General features: G+C 42.7%; 1 protein-coding gene across 2 annotated transcripts in view; it reads left to right on the plus strand.

Annotated features, from left to right (window-relative positions):
- The window catches only part of LOC311583001 (mitochondrial adenyl nucleotide antiporter SLC25A24-like), a 47,402-nt gene that overhangs the window by 20,119 nt on the left and 7,126 nt on the right, over nt 1-20,157 (plus strand). For both annotated transcript variants that reach the window (XM_084756351.1, XM_084756350.1), the window contains exons 5-6: nt 9,632-9,790; nt 15,580-15,732. In XM_084756351.1, coding sequence (XP_084612477.1) covers nt 9,632-9,790; nt 15,580-15,732 — 312 coding nt within the window. The remainder of the gene's footprint in view (nt 1-9,631; nt 9,791-15,579; nt 15,733-20,157) is intronic.

Raw genomic sequence — 20,157 nt, forward strand, 5'->3', positions numbered from 1 at the left:
CCTGTGTACTAAAAGAACCTTCTCTGTATTAAAAATTGTGTTGTTATGCATAGTTGCATTTGTCCTAGAAAAGTAAAAAAAAATGTGTTTTCCTTTTTTTTTTTTTACACAGAAATTCTATGCCTTAGTTGGTCTTTTGGTATCTGAAATATAAAATTACATATTGATTTCAGAATTTAGAGTAAAAAGGCAACCAGTATACAAGCTATCTGCTCCTAACCTGAATTTGTCAAGAGTGAAGGAAATCCTGTAGTTCAAGACATTTAAGTCCTTTAGATGTGAGGCAGGGGAGTTAAAATACTAATACAGCATCCACAGTGTTCTGTTCTCACCAGTGTTGTCTTCCTTCCGTAGACGGCACACAAGAGGACCATTAGCTTTGGAGTCAGGATGCCCAGGTTTCATCCCCACATCTCACTCCTGCTCTGGGCCTCAGTTTCTTCAATTAGATAGTGGAGATAGTGGCATAAGTTTTTTGGCTTTTCTTTTCTTTTTGTTTCTTTTGAGACACAGTTACTCTGTGTAGTCCTGGTTGTCCTGGAACTCACTCTACAGACCAGGCTGGCCTCGAACTCAGAGATTCGCCTGCTTCTTCCTCCCAAGTGCTAGTATTAAAAGCCTGTGTCACCGCCACCCGGCTAGTGACAGGAGGCTTAAGAGTTCGATTAGTGCATTAGTCAATGTGTTTAAAACAAGCTATGAGCGTAAGTATTCAATAAACACTTGCTAGGACAGGCACTTGGCTTCATCCATGGTCCTGAATATTTTAGCACATGTGAAGAACATGTAACATCATCTCCCACCTGGACTTTGATTTATACAGTATTGGGATAACACAGCTGATTTTCTACTTTTTGACTGGTCCTTCCACGTTCACCTAATTTACCTCCTGTAGCCACTACCCCGGATTCACTGCTACATCTCTCTTTTATTGGGAATATTTCTTTCATGCAATATATTCTGATTACAGTTTTCTCCTCCCAGCTCCTCCCAGCTCCTCCCCACCTCCCCGTTCCTCTGGATCCACACCCCTTCTGTTTCTCCTGCATTCAGTACAGAGTTGTTCAGTTTCGATGAATTTGTAAGCGTTCTGTTGTTTTTGTTGTTGGTGGTAGCCAGCTTTAATCCGTGGTGGTCTGACAGAATGTGGAGGTGTTACTTCAGTCTGTTGAGACTTGCTTTATGACTGAGTATGTGGTCAATTTTGGAGAAGGTTCCCCGAGGTGCTGAGAAGAAGATATACTCTTTTGTGTTTGGGTAAAATGTTCTATAAATATGTTAGGCCCATTTGGTTTATGATGCCAGTTTCAGCATTTCTCTGTTTAGATTTATTCATTTTCTCGAAATTTGTGTTTGTCTTTCCCTCAATTTATTTAAGGAATTTACTCATTTTCTCTTGAAAGACTTCTATCATCTTCATAAAGTTGTTTTTAGGGTCTTTTTCTTGTACATTAGAAGTGTTGGAATAGTCAGGGCTTGCTGTAGGAGGCTAGCCGGACTCTGGTGGAGACATACCACCAGCACGTTGTTGATTGTGTTCTTACACTGGCATCTAGGCATCTAGATTTTGAATAGTTATAGTTCTAGGTGCTGCTTTCTGAGTTTGTCTTTATTGGATGGGTGTGTTGTTCCCTTGGTTTCTGTTTCATTCCTGGTCCTTTGGTTTGTGTGGCCTGTAACCACAGGCTGAGTGGGGGTGGGGGTGTCTCTGCTTAAGTTGGAGGGATGGGGCACGAGGAGGGGTGAGGAGGTTGTGGATAAGGTAGGGGCATTAAAAGAGTGAAGATGCTACCCACCTACCTAGACTTCTGGCTGCCGGAGTAGCCTTTTGTTGGACAGGAGTCTCTGCCGGAGTTAGATGCCAGGACAAGGTGATAAGAAGTTGGGGTGGAGAGGGTGGGTGGGCACCGAGAGAGTGAGAGAGTGGGGGAGGTCTGTGGGCAGGCGGCCTACCTGGACTACTCAAAGCAAGCACAGCCTCTGGTAGAGCTGGCAAACCTTTATCAATGAAAATCCAGACACCTTACTAAAATGTACAGAAACATAACCCCTATGACTCAGAAACCAACATGAAATTCCTAAGTACCTATGAGGGAAGAATACATTTTTTGTAGATGGGAAAATGCAAATAGTCATCATCACAGTGCTGTATAAGAAAGAGGTAATGACACCCACCAGGGAAGCAGGTAGGTAATCTTTTCTCTCCCTTCTCTTCTGCAAATTCAACATCCCAGCCTCATCCCCAGCTCTGTAGCCAGCTACCTGCTGTGGCCTCTTCTCCCTCTCTGCCCCAATTCCAAAGGGACTTTGCAGATCCTGGTGGCATGCCTTGCTTTCCTCCCTCCTGGGGAGCCCTCCAGTCCCCTGCTCTAGCCCATTTCCACTTCAGAGTGTCAGTTCCCAGGACCTAGAAACACGTTCTACCTGTAACCCCAAGTGGCCACACCTGGCAGGATCTCAGAAGCATTCCCTACCGGGCAACCCACAGCACCACCCTCTCCTAAAAATGAGAGGAGGAGACAAAAACCAAGGAATGAAACACCCACCCAGCAAAGGCAAGATCAGATAACAGCACCTAGCATTACAATTATCCCAAACCCAGATTCCTAGACACCAGTGGAAAAACACAATCAGTAATAGCCAGGACAATATGTGTCACCTCATGCCCAGCAACTCTTCTATAGCAGGTCCTGAGAAATGCAATTTAGATGAAGCACAAGACAAGGACTTCAAAATAACCTTTATTAAAATCTTAGAGGTCCCTAAAAATGAATACATCCATTAATGAAATTTATGAAAACACAAACAAACTGCGGAATAAAATAAACATAGTAAAAGTGGCCATTCTACTAAAAGCAATTTACAGACTCAGTGCAATCCCCATCAAAATTCCAACACAATTCTTTACAGTCCTTGAAAGGATAATACTCTACTTCCTATGGAAACAAAACAAAACAAAACCCAAGATAGTGAAAACAATCCTGAACAACAAAAAGAATTTCCTGAGTAATCATCATCCCTAATTTCAAGCTGTACTACAGAGATATAGTAATAAAAACCACATGCTATTAGCATAAAAACAGACAAATGGATCAATGGAATTGAATTAAAGATGCAGACACAAATTCACACCTATGGATACTTGATTTTTGATAAAGAAGCCAGAAAGACACAGCCGGCAACTAATGGGAGCAGATACTGAGGACGGGTGGGGGGAGGGGGGAGAGAGAGAGAGAGAGAGAGAGAGAGAGAGAGAGAGAGAGAGAGAGAGAGAGAGAGAGAGAGAGGGAGGGAGGGAGGGAGAGAGAGAGTGCCTAAATTGGAGATCTCCAATGGATCCCTCCTCTTGGATCTCAGGAAATCCTGCAGAAGATGGGAAGGAAGGAAGAATTTTAGGAGGCAGAGGGCCGAGAACACCAGAAGAGCACAGCCCACAGAATCAATTAGGCAGGTATCATAGGGGCTCAGAGAGATTGAAGTAACAATCACGAAGCCTGCATGGGTTTGTGCTAGGTCCTCTGTGTGTGTGTTAATGGTTGTTAGCTTGGTGTTTTTATGGGACTCTTAACAGTGGGAAGGGTGGTGTCTCTGCCTCTTTTACCTGATCCTGGGACCCTTTTCCTCCTACTAGGTTGGATTGCCCATCTTGATATGAGAGTTTGTGCTTAGTCATATTGTATCTTGTTATGCTGTATTCAGTAGATAACCCTGGGAGTCCTGCCTTTTTCTAAAGGGAAACTGAGGAGGAGTCAATCTGTGGAGAGGGGGAGGTGGGGGGTTGGAGGAGAAACTGCAGTTAGGATGTATTGAAAACACCCCACCCCCACCCCCCACCAAACATCACCAGTAGCAGCAGCAACAAAAGAGCCTGGACTTCCGTACTGCTGAAATTGTTGAGGGAATGCTATTACTTCATGACTGTCAACACCTGCTGGGTGATCTCCTCTTTCATCTACCAACTCTGCAGAATATAAATGTGTTTCCCTCTGCTCAGGAATGTCTGGTTTTAGAAACACATCCTTAAGTCTGCCGCTGATAAGCTTCCCAGAAACGTTGGGTTCTTCCGTTAACAACTACCAGTATTCTCCAAAGCAGAGGACCAGCAAGCATGGAGCAGAGCAGACCTGAGACCATTCTGCTCTGCTGTTGAAGCATTTAAAAAAAAAAAAGCTGTTTTAGAGTTTATTGTGTGAAAAATCTTGGTTAGCTGCTTGCTACCTCATTTACCAAAAAATCAGAGTGGGTTTATACCAGCCATGAAATATCCTTTTGCATTTTAACTAATGGATTGATGGTGCTAATAAACATTTCGAGCAAAGGAAGTGAGCATGATGAGATATTTATTAGTTTTCTACAATCCTGTTAAAAATAAACAGATTGTAGGCCTCCCATCCTCCTCTTCTCTATAGCCCCATCCGCTACTCCTCAGATTAGGGGAGCCTCCCCAACAACCCACACCAGCACATCAAGTCACAGCAGGACTGAGTGCATCTTCTTCCCCTGTGGCCTGGTGAGGCGGCCCTGTCAGAGGGAAGTGATCAAAAAGCAGGCAACAGAGTCCATGTCAGAGACATCCCCCTTCCCTCTCCCCTTTCTGGGGGACCCACGTGAAGACCAAGCTGCTCGTCAGCTCTGTATGTATAAAGAGCCTTGGTCCAGACCATGCATGGTCTTTGGTTGGCGCATCAGTTTCCAGAAGACCTTTAGGTCCAGGTTAGCTGACTCTGTTCATCTTCCTGTGGAGCTCCTGTCCCTTCCAGATCCTTCTGTTCTTCTTCCAGTTCTCCCTGTGCTGGACCGACTATCTGGCTATGAGTCTCAGCATCTGTTTTGATCCATTGCTGAGTGGAGCCTCTCATGGAACAGCTATGGCACCTGTCTGTAAGCATAGCGTAGCATCATTAACAGTGTCAAGGGTTGACATTCTCCTATAGGGTGAGTCTCAGGGTGGGCCAAGCATTGGTTAGCCATTTCCTCAATCTCTGCTCTGTCTTTATCCCTGAACATTATGTAGGCAGGGTAAATTTTGGGTAAAAGTTTTTGTGGGTGTGTTGGTGTTCCTCTTCCTCCACTGAGATTCATATCTAGTAAGAAGATGGTCTCTTCAGTTTTCATGACCCCTGCTACTAGGAGTCAGAGCTAGAGTCACCCCCATGTCCTCCCAGAAGCCTACTCTGTTGTGAGTTTCCAAGTTATCTCAGAGATCACGCCCCCTGCCAGTTCTTTTCTCTTGGTAAGCCTTCTGTCCTTTGCCCTCTCTTCCCACATTTGATCTCCACCTTCATTTCTTGCTCTCCAATCATTAACAGTAAGTTTTACCATATTATTTCCTATGCTGTATCAATACCCAGAGTTTCCTGATTCTTTATGTGTTGCAAGGAAATGCTGTTTGGCATCAGTCAGTTTTCAGATACTTACCAGTTGATGGGCGTAAGGTTCCATCTCATTGGTTCAAAGAGTATTCCCTATTCTTTGTGTGGTTTGAACATATTTTCATAGAAAGATCAAATGTGGTCATGCTATTTTACATCAAAGTCTGCTCACAGACTTTATTTTTGATGAGTTTTTTATCTGTCTTCATAGGAATGCATAGTTATTGTGGATACATGTTGGAGGATGTTTTGTGCACTGTGTATTCCGTTGCTGATCCCTGTACCCAGAGTTCTGGTTGCAGTATGGACATGGACATTGCTATTATTATTGAAGAATCTACTGTTGTCTAAAAATTGCTCTCCATCACCTGATTGGTTAATAAAGAGCTGAACAGCCTATAGCAGGGCAGGAGAGTTAGGGAGGGACTTCTGATCCCAGGGAGGAGATCCAAAGTGGAGCTGAGAGAGGAGAAAGTCACCATTGAGGGAGTTGCCATGAGGACATGGATGGAGCAGGAGCATCCAGGGTGAGACAAAGATGGCAGGTACTGGGACATGTGGCTGGGAAGCAGGCCATGAGGGAGCCTGGTTAAATAAGCCTAACAGACTCCACAACAGGCATTGTCTCACTGAGCCAATCTAGGTCTAAGTTTCTGCTTCTCAGAAATAGAAACCAGTTACAGGAAAACCCACAGAAAACGGACAACCAATCAGAACTGGTCAAGACATCTGGCCACGGGAGATAAGGTTGCTCAACTGCTGGTTTAAACAGGACCCCAAACTCATGACTGACTCCTGACTCGGCACCAGCCAATCCCCAGTGCACCCATATCAGCTCTTCTAGTTCACACCAATGGAAATAAAGATGACCTAACTTTATCTGGAATTCCCCTAACTGGCTTTTAAAAGAGCCTTCTAGTTCACCTCATGGTTGCCATTCTACTTAAGTGGTGATCCCTGCATGCTGGACTTCTGCAAAAATAAATGCTCTTTGCTGTTTGCATACTGAGTCTGATGTCTGACTTTTGCAAGACTTTTTCCCCCCTAGTATGTTATTTGCCCATTTGCATGTTGTTTTTTCCATATTGTTTTTTTTCTTTTTAACTAATTAAACATTTTTATTTTTTACATATACATTTATATTATTACACATATATACGATAGACTACCTATAGCAAGAAGACACAATCAGGAATTATATAAATGTTACATTCTTAGTGTTTTGGCTATTTGTATTTGACAGCCGTGAAGAAAACATCTTTACTATCTTGGTGTGTCTAAAATGCTGAATGTAAATCAATCTTTATCACATATTGTCATTATCAACATAAACATATATCTAGACCTAAAACCATCTTAACTTCTAAACAACTAAGCTTCATTTTAAAACTGAGATACCTGGTCTTCAACTCCATCAGAGACTTGTTCTGTTTTGCTCATATATTGCTTAGAACTAGAGGAATTTCTTAGGTAAATCACAGCTTTCTGGTTTCTCTGGGAACATTAGAAGAACATTTAGCCTAATAGGCATTCCTACATAAGAACAACTGTATAAAGCTGGCTAAAATGAGGAAGCAGATGTTTCCATTTCCTGTGGACTGTCTCCTGATACCACATGAGACTTCTTGCCTGGCCTCCAAAAGCACTTAAGTTTGTGGTCCTTGGTTTATTATTTCGGCTCCTTTGCTTTTCTCTCTTTCAGTCACCTCTTATTTTCATTTCTTCTCTAATTGGCTGGTCTGTGTCATCTCTAGATGGATCAACCTGATTTTCTAAATGTAATGAATCAATATAAACTCCAAACTTGAGATTACTCCTTTGTTCTTTACAAACAGCCTAACATAATAGTAACCATTTTAAACTCTCGAACCCACCATCATCACTTTATGATTTTTAACTAATAAATATTTAAATTTTTCAAAAAGAAATGAAATCTAGTGTGAATATGAATGCTCACACCATGCATGCATGTGGAGGTGGCATCTAGTGTGAATATGAGTGCTCACACCTTGCGTACATGTGGAGGTGGCATCTAGTGTGAATATGAGTGCTCACACCATGCGTGCATGTGGAGATGGCGTCTAGTGTGAATATGAGTGCTCACGTCTTGCGTGCATGTGGAGGTGGCATCTAGTGTGAATATGAGTGCCCACACCATGCGTGAATGTGGAGGTGGCATCTAGTGTGAATATGAGTGCCCACACCATGCGTGAATGTGGAGGTGGCATCTAGTGTGAATATGAGTGCCCACACCATGCGTGAATGTGGAGGTGGCATCTAGTGTGAATATGAGTGCTCACACCATGCGTGCATGTGGAGGTGGCATCTAGTGTGAATATGAGTGCTCACACCTTGCGTGCATGTGGAGGTGGCATCTAGTGTGAATATGAGTGCTCACACCATGCGTGCATGTGGAGGTGGCATCTAGTGTGAATATGAGTGCTCACACCTTGCGTGAATGTGGAGGTGGCATCTAGTGTGAATATGAGTGCCCACACCATGCGTGCATGTGGAGGTGGCGTCTAGTGTGAATATGAGTGCTCACACCATGCGTGCATGTGGAGGTGGCATCTAGTGTGAATATGAGTGCCCATACCATGCGTGCATGTGGAGGTGGCAGGATAACTGACAAGAGTCAGATTTCTCTTTGCACTACATTAGCTCTGGAAAACAAACTCAGGTTGTCAGGTTTGATGGCCGTCACCAATATCTGCAGAGCCATCTCACGGACTTTTGTTCTTTTATTATTATTTTTAAAAATCCCTTTCCATGCCTACACAGATAATCTCGTGGTTTTTGGAATAAGCAGTATCTTCAAGTATACCATTATTTGCACTCCTTTAGGTAATTCCTACTTATAGAGAAAGGTAATATAGTGAGATGGCCTCTGACATCACAATGCCTGGATTCAAACTGGGGCTTTGAGGTTTCTGAATTACTTTAACTATAAATCATTCATCTAATATCTAAGCTTTCTTTTAAAATTATTTTAAAATCTATAGTTTCTATTTTAAAAATATTATTATGTTACTAGTTATTTGAGATTTTTGAGGACTGTGTTTTGATCCTGTTTGCCTCTCACTTGACTCCTCCCGGATCTGCCTCCGTTCCCTGCCCACCCAATGCCGTCTCCCTTTCCTTATCCCATCAAGCCCAATTTTTCTATGCATCCAATGCCACCAGATTTTCTTAGAACACCTTTGCTTGCTGTCTTTGTTGTTGTAGTTATTTCTCCGTATTGTAATTGATTATATCTTTTCTTATATCTCTTACTATAGAGATAATGGTAACAGAGCTCTGTAAATGGCAGAGGCAGAAGCCATCTTCTGCATGGCCATAGCATTAACATAAAGCACACGGCCTGACGCACCGACATGTCACTTCAACAATACTTACTGAACACGAAGCGCCAAGGTCTAGGTCTCCAGCAGCGCACAGAGGAGACCAGGCTGTTGGCCTCACTGCACTTACTTTGTAAAAGAGTAGCCAAGCAACAAACAGAAACGAGTTGATCAATTGAGACTGTGCTGTGCTAGAGAGGAAGTGACTGAGTCACAAAGAAGTCTTGGAGGGCAGAGGGAAAGTAATTTGAGAATGTTCCTGAAAGGGCGTTAGTAGAAGTGGGGAGCTAAGAACATGGACAGTAATAGGTGGAACCCAAGTCTTCAAGTCTAGTTTGACACTCTTCACTCAAACACAGAGATTTAACACTTAAAAAATAGTCCTCAGAAAATAAGTTATGGTTGCTAAAGATAAACTGCTAAATAAAAACTCATTGTAATATGTATTTTTAAGAAGAAAATTGATCAGTGTGAATAGTAAGTTGACGTATAACATGCTGTTCTTGAATCCTGATTTAGGTTTATGTCTAAGAGTTTGGAGTACAGTGTGGGAATTTATTCAGTATTTGTTATTCAGCTAGTATTTGTCAGACACTATGTGAGTGGTGTCTTCCCTCCTCTCAGCTTTCCATTGTTTTCATGAACGAGATTATTCAAATGGTTTGAGAATATTTTAAATTAATATGGAATCTAATGTAAATTTTATTTTGAATCTGTATGTGAACTGTCATTCAAAATCATTTGAGTATAAGCACTGGGTACTAAGCAAATTATCAGTCTTTAGGTGATCTGAAAAACAAATGTTGAGGTTTTTGGTCTGTGTGAAGAGTTTGCTCCATCTTTGTAGAAAGTTATACTCTTTTTGTTTTCCCTCAAGTGTTTACACTTCACTGTCTAATTCTTTTTTTTGTTTGTCAGATAATTGATATAGGAGAGAGTATAACTATTCCAGATGAGTTTACAGAACAAGAAAAGATGTCCGGAGAATGGTGGAAGCGGCTAGTGGCAGCAGGAATAGCAAGTGCGATCTCACGGACGTGCACGGCACCTTTGGACCGCTTGAAAGTCATGATGCAGGTAGTTTGCGTGCCTTACTTACTCCTGAAGAGTTGAAGTAACTTGAAGAGTCCTTGATGAGTAAAATGTTAATTTTAAATGCCTGGAAGAGTTCGTAGTACTTCTCATTGAAAGTTTATGTTTTCTTGACTTTTTAGTTATTTTCTCTTTACTATTAAAACATTTCTACATTTTCTTCAAGAAGCTCCTATGGTGTTTGGAAAGATTAATCTTGAATGTCAGTTCATTGAGGTGAGCCTAACAGCTTGGCAAAGCACCCGCCAACGTGCGGGGACCCTGCTGGATAAGGTTGAAGTCTTGCTTCTCCGGATAGCCATTTTGCGTTTGGTCTATGAAGGTAGTCTCCCTTTTCTTAGGAAGGGCTCCCACTCCACCTGATATGGTAACCCCAGATTTTGTGAGGAGTGTCACGTAGCCCTCGAGGAAGATTATAGGCATGACCCTTTCCTGATGAGGTCCCTTTTCAACTAGCACAGGGAATTCCTGGAAGTACCCTACCCTATACTGAGGAGATCCTAGCCTCCAGCAAACGACCTTTAATCATACCTAGAAGACATTCCCCCACCCACAGCATAATTAAGTACTGTTTTCTCCTTCTTGTGATAGGACCCCTCCCCCCTCCCCGTATTGCATGGAAATGAGCTACTGTACCACTGTATGTAGATTAAGTATCCTGGTACCTTTAGCCCTAGTGAATCAGACATTCATCCTCAAAACCCCTCCCCACTGCCCAAGGCTTATAAATAAAGGCTGGCTGGCATGCTCAGTGACTCTCTTGCTCACCGTTCCTCTGAGACCGACTGAGACTCCATTCATTCTGGGGATGGGGAGATGGTGCTGGATGCCCAGTGGTTAGGCAGCAATGGCAGAACTGCCTTTGTAGCTGCCTGGGCCTGCAGTATCACCAAGGCTGGCTTGGTGCTAACCTCTCAGGGAAGCACTGACAGGCCTACATCTCACTGGACCTGCCTGCCAGTGGGTTTCAAACACCACCTGCTTCCTCTACAGCAGCTTAAGCAGGGAGCTGTAACACGTTGGGTATCAACACGGGCTTGTGGCACTCCTGAGTCTCCACTGCCTTCTGATAGCACCACTCTCATTCTAAAAGAGTTAAACTTTAACACTATGTGGAAAACTCATTTTCTACCTGCCTCAGAGAGACTGGGAACCTGGCCTAGTGCCCAGCCTCAGGCCTCACCCTGAGTGCTCTATGCTGCCCCTGAGCAAGAAATGGGACCTTGAGACCTTTGACCTCCAGGTCCATCCGTTCTCATCCAGAGGCAAGCAGCTCCTGGTCCGACCTGCAGGCGGTGGGATCCATGCCACACTGCTGGATGCTGAACAACATCAGGGCATTTGCAGAAGGATTAGCTAAGAGAGAGCAATCATCCTGAAGGTGGACGCCACCATCCCATAGGCTGGTGGCCTCCATGGAAGAAAAGGAAAAGGAGACCTAGCCAGCCAGCACAGGCATTCTCGCTTCTGTCCCCTGCCACATGATGGGAACTCCACGGCTTTGCTGCCATGAATGAAACCTCTGAAGATGTGAGGCAACAGAAGCTCTGTGAGCTGCCTGCTTTTTCTCAGTGTAAAAATGCTACCCAGTCCAGTGTTGTGATTAACTTTAGTTTAAAACAACAGCAGGTCTACCCCATTCATCTGTTGTTCAGAAAACATAGCTAATCTACCCAATAATAGTTAAATACTTGCTAAATACTTTTTCTACAAGAATATAAAAATCAAGAAAAATGTAGTGAATTAAAATTAGTAATTAAAATGATATGTCTGAGTATATTTTTGTCCTTTGTTGTTTGGGTTATATTGGTAGCCTTTGGTGGTGAATTTTTAAATAGTGATTATAGTATGCTATGATAATTGTGTAAAACTGTAATGTTATCTAATTATGAACTTTGTAATTTATGTATAATTATTCTTCATTCTTTCAAAATCTGTGGCCCTGCTTAAATATTAGGTTTATATGCCATTTTAAGAAAATATGATTAAGAGAACATTATTTTGCATTAAGGGAGCTTCATTCATTCATCCCATATGTATTTAGAAGGTATGTTATGTATTAGGTACTTTAATGGGCATTAGATGCTGTGGTAAGTTAGATATACTTTTTACCATTAGAGGAATTACATACAATACAACAGGGAAAATAAATAATTAGGTAATAAATATTAAATTGCTATTGCATAGCCAGACAAAAATCACACTAGTTCTGTGAGAACACCAAGGGGGATATATACTATTTTATTTTTCCTTATTATTTCTCATGTAGATGTATAATGATAGCTTGGTTAATTTATCCAATGGAAATAAAGGCTTTAGTTTAATAATCTAAGCATAGGAAGTATACTTTAGTATATGGTACTAGGACAACTAACCCATTATCCTTCTAAGTGTCTGATTCCATGCGTAACCCACAATTACTATCGACTAGAATAGTAATTGAATAGAATTATTCAGTTAGGAAGCTAAATTTGGACAATTGTTATAAAAAACAGAGTTGAAAATGTTCTGTTACATTTTAAGGTAAAAAACCCAGTTTTCCCAGTAATGGGCCTGTTAGAAAAAAATTAAAATTATATGTAAGAGAAAAGATATGAACATGTTCAGTGCCACACAGATGGAGATGTGGTTGAGAGGTGACAAAGATGGGTAGAGGGCCAAAAGCGGAAATTAAGAAGGAAGATATCTTGTTGCGTGTGAATTACATACTAATTACATGCTAGGGGATAGAAATGAGAAGATGAAAGAGCATAGTTTTTTTCCTCCCAAAACATTTACAGACATATAGAATGAATATGTGATGACGCTATGGTACTGGAAATAGTAATTGTCATTTTAGAAGTTTTACTTCGTACAACACAGAAAATATCTTGTAGGGAAACAGGGCGGGGCTGATTAGTTCTCAGAAGGGGCTGCACATGGTCATTGGACCAGGAAGCATGAAAAAGCATGCAGCAGCAGCATCTGCAGTGAAATAGTATTTGCTAGACGTTATAGGGCTGTTGCACCCAAGACCTCAATACAGCTGTGAGTGCGTGGGGAAACCCATAGAAGGTTGAGCCAGCTAAAACCACAGCATGGACCACAGGGGATGGAGTGGAGTGGAGAGCTCCCTTGTGAAATTCCCCTGAGAAGAACTGTTGGCAACGGATGGCTGCTGGGAGAAGTCGGATGTTGCCCCTGAGAGGCCAACTGCGCCGCAGGCAATGGTCCTAGACCCCTGCCCATACATATGGGAGAGGCTGACTGTGCCCCAGGCGATGGTCCTAGACCTGTGCCCATACATGTGGGAGAGGCTGACTGTGCCCCAGGTGATGGTCCTAGACCCGTGCCCATACATGTGGGAGAGGCTGACTGTGCCCCAGGTGATGGTCCTAGACCCGTGCCCATACATGTGGGAGAGGCTGACTGTGCCCCAGGTGATGGTCCTAGACCTGTGTCCATACATGTGGGAGAGGCTGACTGTGCCCCAGGTGATGGGCCTAGGCCGGTGCCCATATATGTGGGAGAGGCTGACTGTGCCCCAGGCGATGGGCCTAGACCCGTGTCCATACATGTGGGAGAGGCTGACTGTGCCCCAGGCGATGGGCCTAGGCCGGTGCCCATATATGTGGCATCAAGTAGACATATAGTGGATTAAAAAAACACTTGAAGTGGAGAGGGAAAAGTGATAGAGGGGAAAGGGAGGAGATGAAGGGGAGGAAATGGAGGTAGAACTGATAAAACAAAACCCAATGTGCATGTATGAAATGATCAAACTAAAGAAAATCCACATAAAAATATAGAGCAAATTAGGGTAATGAATGGAAAAAAAGGAAAGGATTAAAGCATATAGAATTGGAAAAGGATGTGAAAAAGAAAAGGAAATATAGAAAAAGTAGAGAATAAGGAGGGATAGTAGATAAGAAATGAATGTTTTTCTTTTTAAAAATGTATTTATAAAAAATTTATTTATTATAATTTATTCATATTACGTCCCAAGTCTTAACCTCCTCACTTGCATCTTCCTGTACCCACATTCCTACCCGCCCTCCCTCTTCTGCCCTATTCCCCTCCCCTAGACCTCTGACTACAGGTGAGGTCTCATCTGGATAGCCTGCTCTCCCTTCCTCTGTGTGCCCTACTGGCCTTCCCACCAAGGGGCACCAGAGTTCACGTCAGAGGCAGTCCCTGCTGTCCTTACAAGCATGGAGAGTGTGCTAGATCTGAACAGGGGCTCTAGGCTCTCTGCGTGCAGTGTCTTTGGTTGGCACAACAGTTTGTGCAGGCGCCCTGGGTCCAGATCCGCCAGTCTTGATGGTCTCCTTGTGGGCCCTTCCACCTCCCCACTCTTCCATACCACTCTGAGAGCCATGCATGGTGATACATGCCCTTAATCTCGGAAGTGGAGGCAGGAGAATCAGGAATCTAAGGCCATCCTCAGTTTTGTAGCAAATTTAAGGCCAGACCCCATCTCACACTTTTTTAAAAAAAAACATAAAATGACAAACCCCCCACAAAACCACAGAAAAGCACAGAGGCAGACATTAGCTGACTTCTAAGTCCCACAGATGCCCTTGTTCAGGGGACTCAATTGCAAAGCACCGCAACGTGGCACAAAACCAGAAATAAATGATAGTTGTGTAGGCTGGAGGCCCAGTCATGTTGTCAGCAGGGCTGGCTGCCCCCAGGGTGCTGAGGGGCTCTGCTCCAGACATCTCTCCTTGACTCGGATAAGGCTGTCCTCACTTCAAGCTGATCTGCAAAGGCACCATGCAGATAAGACCACAGCCCGAGGGCACAGCTTCAGGGTATCAATTTTGAGAGCTACAGGTCAACCCCGAACACCGCAAGGCCTCCGTGTGTAGTCACGGCTGGAAGTTGGCTGTATTTTCATCCAGTTCTGCTTTCAACGCATAGTTCATTGTGATCTTTAATATTCTTGGGGTGTTTTTGGTAGCAACGACACAACTTTGCTTACGCTGAGGGTCTCTGATAATTGAATTAGTTCTGTCTTCCTTAAATTGTCTTTATTTTTCTTTGAGGTTTTAGATTATAGTAGCCTTCTCTGGAGGAAATTTTCCCTTGGGTACCTTATACTGTAGCTAGTACTAAACCCGAGAATACTGTATCTTATTCTGTACATACCAACACACACAATAAAGTTTAGTGTATGAATTAAGCACAATAAGAGATTACCAACATTAACACTAACGTAGAGCCATCATAATAATATACTCTAGTACAAGTTACATGACTTTCATCCTCTCATTTAAGGAAGTGCTTTATATGTCTCTGGACTATGCACACTGCAAACATCAGTGCGGCTGGCCTTGGGGACGTTACAGAAGTAGAAGAGGGGACACATGGGCGCTATGACGACAGAGTAGTAGTAGGTCTGTTAACTGGTTATTGGGTGTGTAGACTATACCATGTGGATACGCTGCACAGAGATGACTCATGACCCCGGAAGGCAAGGCGGAGTTTGGCTGTGCGTGGTTTCATCATCTGTGCTGACCAGCATACAATTTAAAGCACAAGAAATGTTTATTTCTGTAATTCTACTTTATTTGAAACATGGGACTCATAACAATGGGTGGAGGGAAGACCTCTATGATTTTTATGTGTAATTGGGGACAAGAAAAATACTAACATTGCTTTTATGTGACGGAAGGAAAATTAAGCTGCTGTTGAAAGTTATGGAGCATTTAGATATAATTATTTCACCAACAGTGAAATAATTTTTATATTACCAACAAAATAAATTGATAAGTACATTTGTTGTTTATTTTTAGGCTCGTAGTTCAAACACGAGTAAAATGAGTTTGGTTAACGAGTTCAAGCAGATGGTAAAAGAAGGAGGAATTTTTTCTCTTTGGCGAGGAAATGGTGCAAACGTTTTTAAGATTGCACCAGAGACAGCACTCAAGATCGGGGCTTATGAACAGGTAAAGTGTTATTGACTATGAGACTTTAACTGGTCATGTTTTAAATTTAAGTTTTAAAAGTTTAGACTTTTGTGAATGAGAACATAGTGTATATAACCAATATTGCCAATGTAAGTATTACTGGTTTTACTTTTATTTGCTTCCTTCTGAGAGTCCTTATTTCTGTAAGAGTGCTTCTCTGGGTTCTATCACATTATCATGGCAGATCTATGACTATTGTTTTTCAAGTTAACTGTCACAGCATAAGAGGTGTTCATAAGACAGCTCACAATTGCTTTTTCTTAGAACCGTTTGAATTTTTTTTCAGAGGTTTCAATTCATTTGTTAACGAGTCAATAATTAAGCTTTTTATTTAGTAGAGATGAAGTTGGGAAATGTGCACTGAATCTCAAAGTTTGTCAGTCCGATTTAGGATTTTATTTTTGCTTAGATAATTTACTTTGAGATGAGACATCAGTTTTCAAATATTGCAATTCATTTGGGTTTCATAAGAGTCTAAGAATGAGTTTTTGGTAAAAAATTGCAAGTAAGAACATGTTGGAGCCTTGAGGAAAGAGGAGAAAATATGATCCTTGCAGATAGAGCAAGGAACTGGAACATGATTATTGTTAGCAAAGACCAGGTGACGTTAGTAGCCGTGAGTATAGAGTTGTGTCAGGCAACAGGCAGACCCATGAGATCTTAGGTATGATATCTTTTGAGTGTTGTCACTTTCATTTATTTCCGTGTTTGTTAATGTGCCTATAAGTGAGTGAGGCCTTATACTGTAGTCTGGGGATAGAGAAGAAAACAAGATAGTGGATATCCAGATTCACATCCTATCAAAAGTCCATGTTGAAAAATTCAGCGATGGTTCATCTAAATGAAAATACCAACTTAAGAGACAGAAACACTGTGTTGCAAATGTATAAAAATGGCAGGCCAAATGCTCTGGACTCTGTCATAAGCATGCCACCCTCACTGCTTAAGGGGGTATACCGTGACACAGAGAACGCTCCAGGTCACACACTGTTGCTACTCACCACAGCTTTGTAGATTTCTAGTGTGCAGCCCTGGCGAGCTGGAAAGGGTATCCTTTCCCTATTTTGTGCAACTTTTGATGAGTGACAAACAGTAGCCTGCTTCACACTTCCCCACCCTGCTTCCTGCTGGCCTATCCTGGGACACATTGCCTTGTAGGGACAACAAGAATGAAGAGAATGCCGCGGAGGGTATGAAAAACTAAGCTATTCCTGCCCTGTTGTGCTTGTTTTCTTGCTGTTTAGAAGCCCTGCCTCCCCCTCCCCCACCCCCTTAACCTCCAGGTTCTCAGAGGCTCACTGCTCTTGATTCACAGCAGAGAACTTTGTTGGGCGACAGGGGTTGCGCAAAGCTGGGTCAAGTGAGTTGCAGTGAGACCGCCTTTTACATTTCTGGACTCTGTGTGAACTCCTTTCCCCAATCAGCCTTCTATACTTTCTCCCCATTCAACATGTCCTGGGCACTTACGTTTGACTACTTGACCACATACCACTTTCACAGAGTCTTTTAACCATATGTCTTAACAAATTGCACTTTTCCTGTTTCAACTTTGTTCATATTTTCTCTTACATTTTTTTCTCCTTTTTATGGAAATTCTTTCCAGAATCCATATCTTGCACTTCCTTCCCCGAGGAGAAACTCACTTTAGCGTTTCCTCTTCCTGCTCGAGTCTGCTGGTTGCTTTTTACCACTTAATGTAAATTAGAGGTGGCTCAGGAGGATGTGACAGGAGCCCTCTCACAACTTTACAGAGAAGTTCACCACTCTCTCACACAAGGAAATCCAAGGAAAGGCAGGTTAGGGACAGTGCAGAGATGCCCTGTAGGCAAGAAGAAATACAGTCCCTTCCAGCTCACTGTCTGTCATCTGTGTTGTAGTCTCCATTGTCCTGAGTCAGAGATAGAGTTCCAACAATCATACCTGATTTCCAGGCAATATTTAAGGAAGGCACCAAAGATGGATACAGCCTTCTTCCCATGCAGAACACTTTGCCGAAGTGACGTGGAGCACTGATGCTTTCATACCATTAGCCTAAACTTAGAGGAGTGAACAGCGCTGGCTGGAAAGGAATTGAGGAATGTAGTCTTTAGTTGTGGAGCAAGTAGCCGCAAACGAACTTATTTCTTAGGACAAAGGAGAGAATGTATATTAGGGCACAACTAGCAGTTATTGTCTGTCCGGTTTTGCCTTTCCCTGTAGGTCTGTTTTAAACTGTTTGTCCAGGAAAAGCGGCTACTTTAGAAGAGGGTGTACAGGCTCCTTTCCAGAACACTGCCTGGTCATTACTGAGTGCCAGTGCTGCGCAGTGTCACTCTGTAGGTGTGAGAATGCAGGCGAGTGAAGAGGCACTGCGTACTGAAGTGGCGTTTGGTTGGCGAGAGAGTCAGAATTAGAACCCAAGTCTTTATGTTTCAGCTCCTTTGTCTTGAGATGCTGCTTCTGAAGTAACATCAGAGGCTCACAACTGGTGTGCCTCTATCACGCGTTAGTGAGTGTTAAAGAGGTGTGTGTTAATTAGTGTGTATTGAGAGTCACTGTAAATCAAATTAGATCCCAGGATTCATCAGTGATTAAAGGGAGAACAGTAGATGAGGAGTTAAGGCCATGAGCTCTAAATGTAGAATTTCAGGTAAAGAAGTTTGTGTGTGTGTGTGTGTGTGTGTGTATGTGTGTGTGTGTGTGTGTGTGTGTGTGTGTAGGTTAGCAAGGCTGGGCCATATGTGTGGAGATCAGAGAAAAACTTTCAGGAATCAGGTCTCTCTTGCTCCGTGTAGGATTTGGGGCTCTAACTCAGGTCATTAGGTAAGTGCTTTGTTTACTGAACCATCTTTCCTAGTTTGAAGCCACACTTTTTAAATTCAAATTCTAACTCCGCCCCCTTCTACTTATGCAAAACAGGTCACACTACTTAGCCTCTCTGTGCTTTGATTTTTGTGAATGTCCCTTAACTTAAAACAGAAAGATTAAGGATCAGGTGACATGGGAACTTAAAGAATTATTATGTGTATAACATGCTCATACCAGTGTCTGACACAAACATTGATGAGTATTTGCTATTTTTAAATCCATTCTAAATCGTTTCTATAACAACTAAACTTTAACTTATTTGTTACTGGGAAAGACAGGAACACCTTATAACAACCATGCATGACATAGACACATAGGACATGAAACAAACATGCTGCCGTGTCCAAATCGTGCTGGGAAATGCTGGAGAACTACTTAACTAACTCATTATAAAGCTCCTGCTATCCCAGAGTCTGCAAGCGCTCTCTCCCAGGTCCAGTGAGCTCCCCAGGGAGGTCAGAGGACTCAGCACGTTCTCATCCTCATGGCTATGATTTGTTACAACAATCAAAGGGAAATTTTGGCAAAAGTAAGAGACAGGGTAACTGATAGAGAAAGGAGCTTCTATAGGCCGTGAGTCTGAGGTCAAGGGAACGCTAACCTTTTAGAAGCCTTCCAGCTGCACACATTTGTGGGGTCTCTCTGAATAGAACTCTTAACACTACACTGAGCAAAGCTGGCAGGAATGGGAGGTTTGTCTTGTCTAGGTCTTGGAGGGAAAGCTTTTACTTTCCCCCATTGATCATAAGGTTTGTCTTAGTCTGTATACATCCATTTTTACGCTTTTACGACAAATGTGAGACACTGGGCAACTACAAAGAAAATAGATTTGTGTCTAGCAGGCTGTGAGGTCCAAGGCTACTAACCGTTTGAGAGCCTTCAAGCTACACAATCCTATGATGGAAGATGGGAGGTGGAGCTGGAGAGATGACTCAGCGGTTGAGAGCACTGACTGCTCTTCCAAAGGACCCGGGTTCAGTTCCCAGCACCCACATGGCAGCTCGCAGCTGTCTATAACTCCAAGATCTGACACCCTCATACAGACATACATGCAGGCAAAACACCAATGCACATAAAATAAAAATGAATAAAAATTAAAAAAAAAAAAAAAGAAGAATCCATGTGATAGAGAAAGAAAGGCTGCCGGGTCTCACACAGCCAGCCCATTTCAGTAATCGTTGACCCGTTCCTGTGATAATTAGGTTGTCTTATCCATTCACTGATAAGATAGGGGCTCATGTTGCCTAATCACTTCTTAAAGGGCCTCACCTGTCAATAATGTTACTGTGGCGTGATGGTTACTTTCAATGGCAACTTGACACTATTTAGATTCATCTGGGGAGAAAGTCTCAGTGAGAGATTGTCTATGGTCATGTCTGTGGGGGATTGTCTCGGTCACTTTCATCAGTGTGGGAAGACTCAGCCTGAAGATGGGTGACAACGTTCTTTGGTTTGGAGCCCTACTGTTTAAGAGTGGAGAAAGCCCGCTGGGTACTGAGAACAAATGCACTTCTTTCTGTCTCTGTGACCTTTACTGTGGGTGTTACTGGCTGCTTC

The sequence above is a fragment of the Acomys minous genome (assembly GCF_964271855.1).
Source record: "Acomys minous genome assembly, chromosome: 14".
NCBI classification, from domain to species: Eukaryota; Metazoa; Chordata; class Mammalia; order Rodentia; family Muridae; genus Acomys; species Acomys minous.